Raw genomic sequence first — 16,129 nt, 5'->3', positions numbered from 1 at the left:
TACACTGATTGCATTTGTTAGGTAAAGTTCCTCTTGCAATCATGTCTTGCCCCCAAAAGGTGTGGCACACACCAAGGCCCCACCCACCTCCCTCCTTCCCTCTTGTTCTTCCTTTTCCCACCCCTCCCTCCTTCTTTCTCTCTCTGCTCTCCCTTTCCCCCACCACCACTGTGACCTTGTCATTAATTGTCCTCATATCAAAATTCACATAAGATTCATGTCCTCATATCAAGTACATATCAAAATTCACATAGGATTCATGTCCTCATATCAAGTACATAGGATTCATGCTTCTCCATTCTTGTGATGCTTTACTAATAATAATATCTTCCACTTCCATCCAGGTTAATACAAAAGATGTAAAGTCTCCATTTTTTTTTAATGGCTGAATAGTATTCCATGGTATACATATACCACAGCTTGTTAATCCATTCCTGGGTTGGTGGGCATTTAGGCTGTTTCCACATTTTTGGCGATTGTAAATTGAGCTGCAATAAACAGTCTAGTACAAGTGTCCTTATGATAAAAGGATTTTTTTCCTTTTGGGTCAGATGCCCAGTAATGGGATTGCAGGATCAAATGGGAGGTCTAGCTTGAGTGCTTTGAGGTTTCTCCATACTTCTTCCAGAAAGGTTGTACTAGTTTGCAGTCCCAGCAGCAGTATAAAAGTGTTCCCTTCTCTCCACATCCACGCCAGCATCTGCAGTTTTGTGATTTTGTGATGTGGGCCATTCTCACTGGGGTTAGATGGTATCTCAGGGTGGTTTTGATTTGCATTTCTCTAATAGATAGGGATGATGAACATTTTTTCATATGTTTGTTAGCCATTCGTCTGTCTTCTTTAGAGAAGGTTCTATTCATGTCTCTTGCCTATTGATATATGGGATTGTTGGCTTTTTTCATGTGGATTAATTTGAGTTCTCTGTAGATCCTAGTTATAAAGTATAGACATTTTAACATTGACTACACCTATCTATGACCGCGGTATGTTTTTCCATTTGTTTGTGTCTGCTGTGATTTTTTCCTTAGTGTTTCATAATTCTCCTTGGAGAGGTCTTTCACCTCCATGGTTAAGTATATTCCCAGGTATTTTATTTTCTTTGTAGCTATTGTAAATGGTATTTAGTCTTTGTCTCTCAGTTTGACTGTTATTTTTATATAGAAATGCTATTGATTTATGTCCATTGATTTTGTAACCAAAGACTTTGCTGAATTTACTTATCAATTTATGTATCAGTTTTCTGCATCTATGAAGATGATAATTTGTTTTTGCTTCTGTTTATGTGATGAATCAATCACATTTATTGATTTACATATGTTGAACCATCCTTGCATCCCCTGGGTAAAGCCCAGTTGGTCATGGTGGATTATTTTTTTGATGTGCTGTTGAATTTATTTGCTAGTATTTTATTAAGGATTTTTGCATCTACATTCATAAGGGATATTGGTGTGTAGTTTTCTTTTTTTTGTTAATATCCTTTTCTGGCTTTGATATCAAGGTGATACTGGTTTCAGAGAATGAATTGAGATTCCCTCCTTCTCAATTTTTTTTTTTTAGAGACAGAGTCTCACTTTGTCGCCCTCGGTAGAGTGCTGTGGAGTCACAGCTCACAGCAACCTCCAGCTCTTGGGCTAGGGTGATTCTCTTGCCTCAGCCTCCCAAGTTGCTGGGACTACAGGTGCCCACCACAATGCCCGGCTAGCTCCTTCTCAATATTTTAATTTCTGTTGTATGAGTAGATCTTGTAGAATTTGGTTGTGAATCCATCTGGTCCAGGACTTATGTCTGTTGGAAGGTTTTTCATCTGCTTCAATCTCACTACTCATTATTGCTTTTTCTGAGACTATTTGGATGGCTATGTGGTTTTCATCCTTTGTTCTATTAATATAATGTATTACATTGATTTTTAGATGTTAAACCAATCTGGCATTTCTGGGATAAGTCTCATTTGGTCAGGGTATATAATCTTTTTCATTATGTTGCTGGATTCAGCTTCCTTGCATTTTGCATTTACAGTACATTTTGTACCTATGTTCATAAGAGATAGTAGTTTGTAGTTTTCTTGTAATGTTTTATCTGATATTTGTGTCTGGGTGATATTGACCGCATAGAATGATTTCAAAAGTATTCCCTCCTCTTCTATTTTATAGAAGAGTTGTAAAGAATAGTTACTAATTCTTCTTTAAATGTTTAGTAGCACTCTTCAGTAAAGCCATTTCAGCTTCGGATTGTCTTTCCTACTTCGATTTTTTATTTCTTTTTGAGCCAGTTCTGTAGTTTGTGTCTCTCTAGGGATTTGTTTATGTTGTGTAAGTTATTTAATTCGTTTGCATAAAGTTGTTCACAGGCTTCTATTACAATCCTTTTTTTTTTTTTTTTTTGAGACAGAGCCTCAAGCTGTTGCCCTGGATAGAGAGCGGTGGCATCGCAGCTCACAACAACCTCCAACTCCTGGGCTCAAGTGATTCTCCTGCCTCCACTTCCCAAGTATCTGGGACTACAAGCTCACACCACAACACCCAGCTATTTTTTTGTTGCAGCCGTCATTTTTGTTGGCAGGTCTGGGTTGGATTCGAACCTGCCAGCTCAGGTGGATGTGGCTGGCGCCTTAGCCGCTTGCGCCACAGGCACCAAGCCAATCCTTTTTATTTCTGTAACATTTGCGGTTCTTTTTAATTCTTGATATTAATAACTTAGATATTCTCTTTTATTTTCCTTGATTAGTCTAGCTAGAGGATCAATAGTGTTGATCTTTTCAAAGAAACCAACTTTTAGTTTTGTTGATTTTTCTCTATTGCTTTTTGGGCAGATATGATGGCTCAGACCTATAATCTAGCACTTTGGGAGGTCAAAGAAGGAATATCAGTGTAGGCCAGGAGTTTGAGCTCAGCCTGAGCAACACAGTGAGACATTTTTGCTAAAAAAGAAAAAGAAAAAGTTTTTCCATTTCATTTATCCATTACAATTTTTATTCTTTCCTTCTTTCCGTATGCAATGCTTAATTTGCTTCCTCCCCCTGTCCCCCCAATATCTTAAGGTGGAAGGTCAGCTTACTGATTTATTTCTTCTTGTTTAACATATGTGTTTACAGCTATAAATTTCCCCCAGCACTACTCTCAGTATATCCTAGAAGGTTTGATATATTTTTGGTGTTTTTTCATTCACCTCAATTTTTGGTATATTGTGTCCTCATTTTCATCTATTTCAAAGTATTTTCCAATTTCTTTTGGGATTCTTTGACTCACTTAAACAGTGTGTTTCCATATATTTATGTATTCCCAAATTTCTGCTATTAATTTTAAATTTTAATCTACTGTGATCACAGAAAATGATTTGTATGGTTTCATTTTATTTATTTAAAATGTTTTAAGGCCTGGGCGGCACCTGTGGCTCAAAGAAGTAGGGCGCCGGCCCCATATACCGGAGGTGCCAGGTTCAAACCCGGCCCTGGCCAAAAAACAAACAAAACAAAACGTTTTAAGGCCTACCATATGTTCCACATACACTTGAAAAGAATATGTATTCTGCCATTCTTGGGTGTAGTGTACTATAGCTGTCTGTTAGGTCAATGTGGTTTTACCGTTTTGGTTATAGCATTGATAGTGTTGTTCAAGCTTCTATCTCCTTGTTGTTCCATGGCTGTTTGATCCATCATTGAAAATGGGGTAATACGAGATGCAGTGGCTCACGTCTGTAATCCTAACATTTTGGGAGGCTGAGGCAAGAAGACTGTTTGAGGCCAGGAGTTTGAGGTCAGATTGGGCAACAGCAAGTTCTGTCTCTACAAAAAATATAAAAATAAGCTGGGGAAGGTGGAGTGTGCTTGTAGTCCCAGCTATTTGGGAGGTTAAGCTAAGAAAATTGCCTGGCCTAGGAGTCTGAGGCTTCTGTGAGCTATTACCATGTCACTGCACTCTAGTCTGGGCCATAGTGCAAGACTCTGACTCAAGAGAAAAAAGAAAGCAGGTAATAAAGTCTCCAATGATTTTTGTTGAATTATTTACTTCTCTCTGCAATTCTATCAGTTTTTACTTCTTGTATTTCAGGGTTTTACTGTTAGGTGTATGTGTATTTACAGTTATAATATCCTTTTATTGGGCTGACCTTTCTGTCATATAAAAATGTCCTTTGTCTCTAGTAATGATTTTGTATTAATGTTTATTTTCTTTGATATCTATATAGCCATTCTTTCTTTTTTTGTGGCTATTGTTTACATGATCTACCTTTTCCCATCCTTTTACCTTTTTCTTTTTTTACTTTAAAAAAATCTTGAAACCAGTATATATACATAATGAAATATCTTGGGGATGGGGTTCACATTTAAACATAAACATCACTTATGTTTCATACATATCTTACACAGAAAACCTGAAGTTAATTTTATATAATAGTTCAAATAATTTTGTACATGAAACAAAGTTTGTGAACACTAAACCATCAGAAAGCAAGGGTGCCACTATCTCAGCCACCTATGTGGACAATATGGGGTGATTTGGCATCACCATCATTTTCGATTCAGAATTTATAGGCTACCAATAAGTAATTATTTTCTTACACTTATTCACACGTAAGTACTTAATAGTAAAAAATATCACATGCCATTAACACAGTGAAGTAACATGTTTAGGGTAACTATGCAGCACAGTAGCATTGCTGGAATACCTGTATCAGCTGTTTGCCAATGGCAGCAACAAACAAGGGCAGCCTTTACACCTCTACCTATGATGCTGTGTTTTGATTAAAAGGTTCTTGTACACCGCAATTTACTTTTTTAGGTGTAAATAAACCTAAATGAGAAGCAAGTGAGGGACCAGAAAGTGGGTCCTTTACGAATGATAAAGCATCCTGCTAGATGGCTTTTAAAAATGTTTCCTCCAGAAACATTTACCTTATTAACAATTTTTTTGTGTGTCAGAAGTCTCTCTTTGATTATAAACCGATATAATTTCTTGTTCTCTTATGAATGTATGATGCTCTGGTTTGTCAATTAGCTCACCAAACATTTTCACCATGTCATCTTTTGGCACTTTCCTGTAATGTGAACAGTGCTATTCTTGTTTTCACTATTACCAAAATAACCTTGATTCAGAACCGTTTTGGCTGTTTAACCACTGGTTAGTGAATGAACTGGAGTCTCATTATCAATATTAATTCTTCAGTAACCACTCCTTCCAGCTTACTTATGGACTCTGAAGGTGTATTTTTTTTGCATATGTAAGATAAGCCATCTCTTTTTTTTTTCTCACGTGATATATGGAATCCTTCAAAGTCAGCATCACTGAACATAGTGGCAGGCCAGAAGTTGTGTCAGGCATGCACAACTATGTCTTTATTCACTGTGTTCCAAGCATCAGCAATAGCATATATGGAGTCCTTCGTGTTACCTTCCACAGTTACACACCTGTTCACTGCTACTAGCATGCTGTTAAGCAAAATATTTCACTATTTATTATTCATTGATCTAAGGATATCCTGGCCACATAGCTGAATATATGAAGTCACATTTGGGCAAAAGTTCATGGCATAAACATTACTGTTGTTGTTATTTTTTGAGACAGGTTCTTAGTCTTGAATTCCTGGGCTCAAGTGATCCTCCTGTCTCAGCCTCTCAAATATCTGGGACTACAGGATGTACACTACTGTGTCTGTCTCATAAATGTTATTTTTGGTGAAAATTTCAGCTGGAGGATGAGCAGAACAGTTCTTAAGGCATAACAAAGAGTCATCATCCAGTCTAGCTTCCTGGCACAAGATACTGGTATACAATATTTGTGAAACCAATCAGAAAAGATGTCCCCGGAGATCCATGCTTTTTTGTTAGCATAATAATGAACTGATAAGAATTCACTCCTTGAAAACAATGAGAATGCAGTTTTTGTTTTAATTTTTATTTTTTGAGACAGAGTCCCACTCTGTCACCCTGGGTAGAGCGCTGTAATGTCATAGCTCACAGCAACCTCAAACTCTTGGAGTCAAGAGATCCTCTTGCCTCAGGCTCCCAAGTAGCTGGGACTATATGGCAGCTGCCACAATGCCTGGCTATTTTTTCTATTTTTAGTACAGATGGGGGTCTTGCTCTTGCTCAGTCTGGTCTCAAATTCCTGAGCTCAAGCAATTCACCTGCCTCAGCCTCCCAGAGGCTAGGATTACAGGCATGCCTGGAAGAGAATGCAGTTTTACCTAGGACAGTACATGTACACTTATGCTTGGTACTTTAGCACATCCCAGAACAGTTATTCTATCATTAGTTTACTTAATTCTTGTAGGTGCTATTTCATCAGCTGTAGTCAGTGTCTTTCTGGGCAATAATGCCAAGCTAGTGATATTTCACTAGCATTATAGAAGTTGTTCTCACATCAGATTTTTGTCAGCAGTGACCCTGGCAAACTCATCAATAAATTTTTCCACTGCTTTGTGATTAGCAGGGAGTTTTCACTGCAAATCTTAAAAAATTTAATACCATGTATTTTAAAAAATTTTTGCAGGCAGCCTGTTGAACATTTTCAGTTGCATTCAATTTTTAGTTTATTGTGACAGATCTTTGCATGTTTCATAATCAATATATGAATACATGGCATGTGTTCTATTCTTTTGTTCCTATGTGATAACAGGGGTTCCAAAGAGAAAAACATGAATGGGAAGAAACTGAGGAAAGTTTTTCCATAATTAAGGAAATAGGAAAGATAAGTGAAAGATTAAGATTGAAAGTGGTAACAGAACACCAAAAAGGAGAGAAGAAAAGATGCCTAGTTTTCAGATCTTTGTAAAATTTAGGTAATATAACTGAAACAACCCCAAGCATTCAAAATAATGCATTAGGCTCGGCGCCGATAGCTCAGCAGCTAGGGTGCCAGCCACATACACTGGAGATGGAGGGTTTGAACCCAGCCTGGGCCTGCCAAACAACAATGACAACTACAACCAAAAAATAGCTGGGGGCATTGTGGTGGGGACCTGTAGTCCCAGCTACTTGGGAGGCTGAGGCAAGAGAATCGCTTAAGTTCAGGAGTTGGAGGTTGCTGTGAGCTGTGATGTCACAGCACTCTACTGAGGGTGACAAATTAAGACTTAGTCTCAAAAAATAAATAAAATAAAAACAAAATAATGCATTAATGACAAAATTATACATGTGTATAATTATTGGCATGGAAATGTACTATATGTATAAAATGTGTTTAAAATGTATATATAATGGGATCCTACTTATTGTACCATATCATTCAGGGGAGGGAGAAAGAGAAGGAAGAGGAGAAGGAAAAAAAAGGAAAAGAAGGGGAAGAAGGAGGAAAGGTGGAAGAGGATATATACCAAAATGTTAACTATGGGTCATGAAATTATGAATGAATTTTATATTAAGGCTTTTGGTTACATATATTTTATAATTTTTAATACTTAAAGTGTATATGATTAAATAATAAACTTAAAAAATTTAATCCAGCAGAAATGTACAAAAGATATGAAAAAGGCAAGTCCCCGGAAATGAAATAAAAATGCCCAAATATATACATACAAATTTAATCTTCCTAGTAATCAAAGAAATGTAAATTTCTCAAATTGGAAAATATTTTTCAGATGAAAATATCTACTTCTAGGAAATATGCTGAATCTTGATAAAGATGTAAACTGCTACCATTTTTCTTTTTAAAAAAAATGTCTATGCCCTTTAACTGTTCAATTCCTTTTCTGGGGATTTATTATACAGAAAACAATTTTAGATGTAACAACTATTTAGCTCTAACTGTTTTGGCATCAGGGACTGGTTTCATGAAGACAATTTTTTCAAGGATAAAGGGAAACAGACAAGAAGAGGGGGGTGGGAGAAGAGCAGAGCTCAGGTAGTGATGCAAGTGGGAGCAGTTATAAATACAGCTGAAGCTTCCCTTGCTCACCTAGTGCTCACCTCCTCTGTGTGGTCTGGTAGTGGACTGGAACTTTTCTGGCACTATGGACTGTTTTCATGGAAAACAATTTTTTCATGGTTAGGGTAATATGGACAGAAGGTGGAGCAGAACCCAAAGGTTGGGGACTCTGGCATTAGAAGATATTTAGGTGAGTATTCCACAAAAAAATTGGGGTTATGTGGCAATTTAGATTTAATTCAATGGAAATAATCTCAAAGTACAAATAATATATAAAAGTATATGGGTTAAGCATCCCTAATCTGAAAATCCTTATCCAAAATGCTCTGAAATCCAAAACGTTTTGAGCACTGACAAGACACTCAAAGGTCTTGATTATAGGAAATGGTCACTGGAGCATTTAGGATTTGGGGAACTCAATCAGTAAATATAATGCAAATATTTCAATATCTGAAACTAATATGAAATCGAAAACAAATATGAAATCCAAAATACTTTTTTTTTTTTTTTCTTTTTGGCCGGGGCTGGGTTTGAACCTGCCACCTCCGGCATATGGGACCAGCGCCCTACTCCTTAAGCCACAGGCGCCACCCGAAATCCAAAACACTTTTGATCCCAAGCATTTTGAATATGGGATACTCAACCTGTATATGAAAAATAGCTACAATGTATGTCAATTTTTAATGAAAAAATTTTTCTGGGTATTAGAATTACTAGTATTAAAATTTATTTTCTTTTACTCATCTGTTTTCTAAATTACCTATAATGGACAATAAATGATCTCTTTTGAAATGGATAACAAAATTATTTAGAAATAATAACAAGCTACCAAAAGAAATGGCTTATTTTTATTTCAACAAATATTTCTAATGAATATACTGAACATTTAGATAGCTTTCTGAATCGATATGAATACAGCTGAGTTGGTTATATCTGCAAGCACCATCAAGGATTGTGGCCCCTACCTCATTCGATACTGAGCACAAACTATGTGTAGGACATTGTATTATACAAGTTAGGGATAAAAAGGAGTAAGGTACCTAGATTTTTTTACTTAAATAAGGAATATAATAGCAATGGGGGAAAAATGTGTAAATTAAACATCTGTACCCACATATCAATCTGAAATTAAAAAAAAGAACTGTGGAAATTCACAGTTATAAATCAAAGTTATTTGAGCATGTCAAAGAAAGGGAGTGATGATTTCAACTCAATGAACATGGACATGTTTTTACATACTAGTCATCTACAATTGGCTTTCCTTTCCCTCTCCAATTTACCACTGAACCATTAAAGTCAAAAAACTAAGATTTACAGTATCTATTCTCACATTCCATATACATGCTTACTGGTCCTAGTTATCCCTCATGGTCAGCTTACATGTCACTTCACATTTGTTTCTGTGGGTAACAGCACTTCTTCTGATGTGCCTAGGTCACAAATTCAGTCCCTATTTCCTTTCGTAGACTGAGAGCTGCAAGTGGGCAAAGACTAAGTCTAATCTATCTTAGTAGTATCCTCAGGTTGAGTCAGCTTCACTAGGCATGCGTGGTGACTTTTTCAAGCTTTGTGCATGTGTTTAACATCCTGGCAAAGGAAACTTAGAAGTCATACCTGGTAGGGTTCCTTTTGTCTTCCTCAGAGATCAAAAACCAAACAAAATCTGCATAGCTCATTCTTCCCTCTTTGTGTACTGTTTTTCCCCTGAAGAAAATACATGGTTATAACATTTCCTGAACAATTATTCAGACACATTTAGTAGGATAATGGACTAAGAAATAAAGTAATTGTCCCTCTTGGAAATTCCCTCTTTGGAAATTCAGTTAAAATTTTTAAAAATTTAGAATACTGGATGCCCCATAAAGTGCAATCCTTCCATGAGCTATCTTATTTTCAGAGGCCTAGAGAGTGAAATCAGAAGGCATTTATAAATATAAAGAAAATAAGCCTGGATTCTAATTCAAATGCAAATAAATAATCACTGGGATCAAATACCTGTATTTAGATATAGGATTAATACTCATATTAAATAATTATTATCTTGTATTAAGCTATGAGTTATGTTTTGCAGGATATCATTTGTCCCAGGAGCACTGTCAAACTGTGCAGGAAGTCTTACTACATTGAAATTGTTATACTATTATTTGCAGTTCATTTTAAATTCAGATTTTAGACTTCTTACCTAGTTACTGCTCCAGAGAATATCCTTTCAATAATTCTGTTTGATGAAGCTAAAAATAAATAAGAAATTACAAAGCTAGTTAGAAACATACTCCATAAAGGCAATACTTCCGGCAAATTTATTTTCATTATTTATAAGCTAAACTATAACAATCTTCTATGATGAAAATATGAGTTAAGTTTTTACTTATATAGAATTTATACTTTTTGGCAGTAAGAATTTGAGGTAGCTTACTATCCATTAATCAGTAATTTTAAAAAGAACAGGCAAATGAATGTCCCTGACATCTGGGAAGTATTTATATAGTTGAGTGCTAAGTTAATTCTGAACATCCTGACCCTAAGACAAAAATGTATAGAATTTGTATTGGTCTAGTTATACAATAAATGAGATAAATTTTCATATAACATAAGACAAATTTTATCCTAGCATTAAATTCAAAAGGGAACTGATCGGGCAGTGCCTAATACAATGTAAATGAAACAAAACAAAGTAAAACAACAAAGAATGCTTTAGAGTAGAATAAAAGATAAAGTATAAAAGATACTAAAACATACCATAAAAATACTTCTTAAAAGGTTCCCATTCTATAAAAGTCCAAGCTATAATATAACATCAAGTTTTTAGAAATTCATCAGTAAGTTTTATTCACAGGGAGACACAATTATCAGTAGTCACATACCAATGGGGGAGGTCAGGGACTGACCCCACCATGGCTTTGTTGTTGTGTATTTGCTTATGGGAGGAGCTGTATATTTGTTTATGGGGGGGAGTTGTGGTTTCACTGTTGATGACTTTTGTTATTAGACCCTTGCCCACCCATCCATGACACTTTCGCACAGCAGCACTCTTGGATCAGCAGTTCCCAACACTTTTTATTTTTATTTATTTATTTTTTTTATTAAATCATAACTGTATACAATGATATGATTATGGGGCATCATACACTCACTTCATAAGCCATTTGACACATTTTTATCACAGTGGTTAACATAGCCTTTCCGGCGTTATCTCAGTTACTGTGCCAAAACATTTACATTCTACATTTACCAAGTTTCGCAAATACCCCTGTAATATGCACCACAGGTGTGATCCCTCCGATTCCCCTCCCTCTACCCACCCCCCCCCTTTTTTATTTTTTTTTATCTGCAGCAACAAGTTGCAATCTGTTTTCCAGGAAAAGCTGGCATTCAAGTTTTTTCTAAGGGTTTTTCATAGTGAAATTACTAAGCAGTATATTTGTATTTGGTGAAGATCAAGGTATATATGAGTGAAAATACAGACTATCTGATATTCTGTAAGTCCATTTATGTCAAGCGATGACTTTTTTTTCCTTATGATACAGATGCAAATATGGCAAAGAGGCAGTATAATTTGTCAATAGCTGAGGTAGAGGAAGAAGTGATAATGACAGATTTTGAAGGAAATGATGAGGACATTTTCACTAGTTCAGATAGTGAACAAGAAGAATTGGTAGAGGTGGAATGTGGAATTATTCATTCTGAGGAAGGGAGTGAAGAGAAAGATGATGATGATGATGATGGAGAAGAATAATGCAAAATATGCAGCCAAAGAGAAGACAACCTTGTGCAGTTGCAAAAACAGAGCAGCCTACAGCTCAGATGACTTCACCATCAGTATTGATACTGATTGATGGACTAATCCAGGATCAGGGATAGAACCCAAAACTCCACTGGATGCTTTCCAACTATTTATTGATAATGAAAATGTGGATGTAATTACAAAGTTTACAAACCAGAAACTACATGTAGTTAAAGAGTTATGTAAGGACATATTTATCCCAAATTCTGGTGATTTCATAAAAGAAGAAATTGGGATTCTTCTAAATTGTGGTGTGTACTGGTAAAATAAAGACAATACCTGAGAGCTTTTCACTGAGGAAGATTTTCCAGTTTACCATTCTGTTTTCAGAACACAGAACGCAACTCCTAGTGAAACGTCTATGCTTTGATGCTGCTGTAATACGTGAAACTTGCATGGTAAGTTTGCTGTAGTTTGAAAGCTTTGGAATATGATTATAAATAAGCTTTCACTTTACTATAATCCTCACAAGTCTGTCACTGTTGATGAGGAATTGCTGTCTATCCAGGGGTGCTGTCAATTAGACATCACATAACAAGTAAACCCGGCAAGTTTGGAATTGCAGTGAATCTTTTAGATGATTCTTCTACAAACTACTGTTTTGCAGTGGAGCCATATGCCGGGAAATCAGAGAAACTTACAAAAAATTATAATAGGGACTCCAAGACTATAAAGTGTTGTTCGGAAATGTCATTTGGATCAGTCTGGAAGAAATATTACCATGAATAGAAAATTAATCTCCATTGCCCTAGCTTTTGACTTGCTTCAAAAGAATATAACGATGGTTGATACCTTTTTCTGAAATACAAGGGAATTGCCTCTAAAACTCAGGCCAGCATTGATGAAAAATTCTCCACCTGGTAAAGTAAGATTTGCCTTTTTTCCCTATGTGACATTAGTAAGTTACGTTCCAAAGACAAGGAAGGTAGTCACAGTACTTTCCACACAGCATGAAGATACAAAGGTCATGGGTAACAAGCCTTATGTAATCCACTTTTATAATGCTACTAAAGCAGGCGTTGATGCACTTGATAAGTGCATGAGAACATATGCCAGAAACTTGACGTTAGCCCCTGGCAATTTTCTTCAAGGTCATTGACATTGCAGTATATAGCCACTGGTTGCAACTTCAAAGAAACAATTGGGAAGAAAATACTCTTTGAAAGATTTGGCAGGATAGCTCTATGAAGAAAACACAAGGCGTGCCCAAAATGCAGATGGTCTCCACAAAAAACATACAATGGCAATGAATCTTTGTGGACACAAGTGCAATCAAGGACAAGGTGTGGTGACAAGAGGAATGGTTCATTTTCGAACCTAAAAGAAGAGTTACAAGACAAGCAGTACAAAGCTTACCCCAAAAAGGTTGCTGCTACCTTTGTCCTCGTGGAAGAGACCAGAAATATATGAAGGCATGCAGTGAATGCAGCAAATACCTCTTTCCCAGCCACACATCAAAAGAAAAAAATACAATACAAAGACCATGCAGAGAATGTACAGCCACACATCAAAAGAAAATATAATTAAAAGAACATGCAGAGAATGTGATTAAAGTATTGTTAGTTACTTGTACAGAGATATGTGAAATATATAGGTTTCCCCCCAAATTATAGTACTTTTTATTCTGGGGTCTGCAACTGACCTCCCACTGGTGTTCATTGGGTACCAAATTGGCATTGCTGTGCAACTGCTATAACACTATGTTGCTTACAATGATAGATCCTAGAGAATCTATAGTGGTGTATCCCATGGTGGGTTCAAAATAACCAAAGGTATTCGTTTGCCAGGTGCAGTGGCTTATGCCTATAATCCTTCCACTCTGAGAGGCTGAGGTAAGGGGATCACTTGAGGTCAGGAATTCAAAACCAGACTGGGCAACCTAGCAAGATCCCATTTAGTAGAAAAAATTAGCTGAGTGCAGTAGTGTACATTTGTAGTCCTAGTTACTTGGAAGGCCGAGGCAGGAGGACCTCTTGAGCCCAGGAATTTAAGGGTGCAGTAAACTAAACTATACTATGATTGTGCCACTATACTCTATCCTAGGCTACAGAACTAAACTCTGTCTCAAAAAAGAAAAGAAAGAAAAAGATCCTAAGGATCTCAGACCTGTTCTTTTAACAAGTGCCCTAGGCAACAGCATGCACAATAAAATGCTAGGACCAGTGACAAGTCATTAGGAATTTAGCAGCTATCTGAAGCTAATTCTTCTGTATAAAGTACAGTTAGCATAAAGGTTCATTGGTTTGATGAAGAAAGTAGGAAATATGTCTTTTAGTACAGTCATACCTTGCCACACAATGAAGCTTATCAGATCTTTTATACTTTGAACATTGCTTATAGGATTTTTTTAAAAAATACATATATATTTTTATTTTGCAGTTTTGCCTGGGGCTGTGCTTGAACCCGCCACCCCCAGTATATGGGGCTGGCGCCCTACCCCCTGAGCCACAGGCGCCACTGTGCTTATAGGATTTTTATTTTTATTTTTTTTTGAGACAGAGTCTCACACTGCTGCCCTTAATATTATAATTAGTACTAGATAGGAAAAAAAGAAGGCTATATAGGAAAGGCAAGAAGGTTTAATTCCAAAGATATATATATATATATATAAATATATATATTTTTATATATAAATATATATTTTTATATAAAATATATATTTTTATATAAATATATATTTTTATATATAAATATATATTTTTATATAAAATATATATTTTTATATAAATATATATTTTATATAAATATATATATTTATATATATATATATTTAGGTACTATCTTCTTTTTTTTTTTTTTTGTAGAGACAGAGTCTCACTGTACCACCCTTGGGTAGAGTGCTGTGGCGTCACACGGCTCACAGCAACCTCTAACTCTTAGGCTTACACGATTCTCTTGCCTCAGCCTCCCAAGCAGCTGGGACTACAGGCACCCGCCACAACGCCCGGCTATTTTTTGTTGCAGTTCGGCCGGGGCTGGGTTTGAACCCGCCACCCTTGGCATATGGGGCCGGCGCCCTACTCACTGAGCCACAGGCGCCGCCCGGTACTATCTTCTTTAAAAAGCATTTTTTAGCTTTGAAAGGCTTAGCTTCCAAAATTGAAGATTCTATTGTTCCATGTTATTATTCCATTAAGGATAGTCTGGTGAGTGGATAATTACGTAATTTAGTGACTCCTTCATTTTTCAAGCCCAGATGCCTGCTTTTCCAGACTTGATTCTATTAATATGGCTCTTGACTTGCTAAGTGAGTATATACAATATTTGGGGTTTTAATAAGAATTATGGTTCTGTCATCCAGAGAGGGAGCTTTAAAGCCATAGGGTGTGCATGACGTGGCTCATGTTGTACAGATGATCTCTTTACTACTAGTAGGAAGATGCATGGCTAATAAAGCTGACCTGATACCCCTATGAAAATCTTCATTTTTATACTATTCTGGTGTTAGGAAGACTACTTGAAGAAAGGAGATAACTGTACTAATATATTTGTACTAATAAGTATGTTTGAGTATTTCCCCTTGATGTATGCTTCGCACCTGAAAATCTGAGAGTAAGAATTTTGTTTCTTAAATATGCAAACTTATTAGATGTAGAATTTAGGAAATGGGAATTTCTCAGTAAGAGTGGGGACAATTTATAGTACTCTTTAAAATGGTGAAACATTATTTTCATCCTTGGCTTTTTATACAAATGCTGTTAATAACTGGGAAAGTTTATAAAGATGAAAATTGACATCATATGTGATGAGCCTTTTCTTACGATGTATACATTGATCACAGATATACCAAATAACAGAAACAAAATTCACAATCAGTGGAACCTAATTCTTTGTACCCTCAATGAATCCCAAACAATTAAAAAAAAAAAAAAAAGACAAGAAACAAAATTCAATGATTTATTTAAGCTTTATACTGGGCTACATCTAAAAAGCTAAAATCTAATTAAAAAAAATCAACAGTGTCTGAGAAAATATGTAAGTATAGAGCCGAGATAATCTTATGAGAGAAGAATGAATGAATGTGTCTTGGTACTTAGTTAAGAATATTAACATTAATCAATGTAACCTGATTCTTTGTACCCTCATTGTATCCCCAAAAATTAAAAAAAAAAAGAATATTAACATTAAATCATTAGGTAATAGGTTCTAAGGTTTACTATAGGGCAAAAATGAAGCCAAAAGGGTAATTTCACATGATATGTAAGTCTTTGTTTCTGTCTAAACAAAGCACATAAAATTCGTCTGCAGAGACAATATTTTTTGGAACTAAATTCCCAAAAGTAAGTTTTTATGGACTCTTAAAAAGAAAACTTGGCAAGTTAGAAACATTATTTTCATCCTTGGCTTTTTATACAAATGCTGTTAATAACTGGGAAAGTTTATAAAGATGTATATATAGTCTCTTTCCAATAGATTTACACAGGTGGATCTTAATTCATCATCAGAAAATACACATCACTATAAAGACCCACCACTTCATTAATC

General features: G+C 35.9%; 1 protein-coding gene across 5 annotated transcripts in view; it reads right to left on the bottom strand.

Moving 5' to 3' along the window:
- PPP2R3A (protein phosphatase 2 regulatory subunit B''alpha) overlaps positions 1-16,129 on the bottom strand; it is a 198,840-nt gene that overhangs the window by 51,422 nt on the left and 131,289 nt on the right. For all 5 annotated transcript variants that reach the window (XM_053599237.1, XM_053599234.1, XM_053599233.1 and 2 more), the window contains 2 exons: positions 10,043-10,091; positions 9,475-9,564 (listed from right to left, as the gene is read on the bottom strand). In XM_053599237.1, the coding sequence (XP_053455212.1) occupies positions 9,475-9,564; positions 10,043-10,091 (139 nt within the window). The remainder of the gene's footprint in view (positions 1-9,474; positions 9,565-10,042; positions 10,092-16,129) is intronic.

The sequence above is a fragment of the Nycticebus coucang genome, chromosome 8, assembly GCF_027406575.1.
Source record: "Nycticebus coucang isolate mNycCou1 chromosome 8, mNycCou1.pri, whole genome shotgun sequence".
In the NCBI taxonomy this organism is placed as follows: domain Eukaryota; kingdom Metazoa; phylum Chordata; class Mammalia; order Primates; family Lorisidae; genus Nycticebus; species Nycticebus coucang.
The sequence above is the reverse complement of the archived record's forward strand: the minus strand, read 5'-3'. Positions and strand labels throughout refer to the sequence as shown.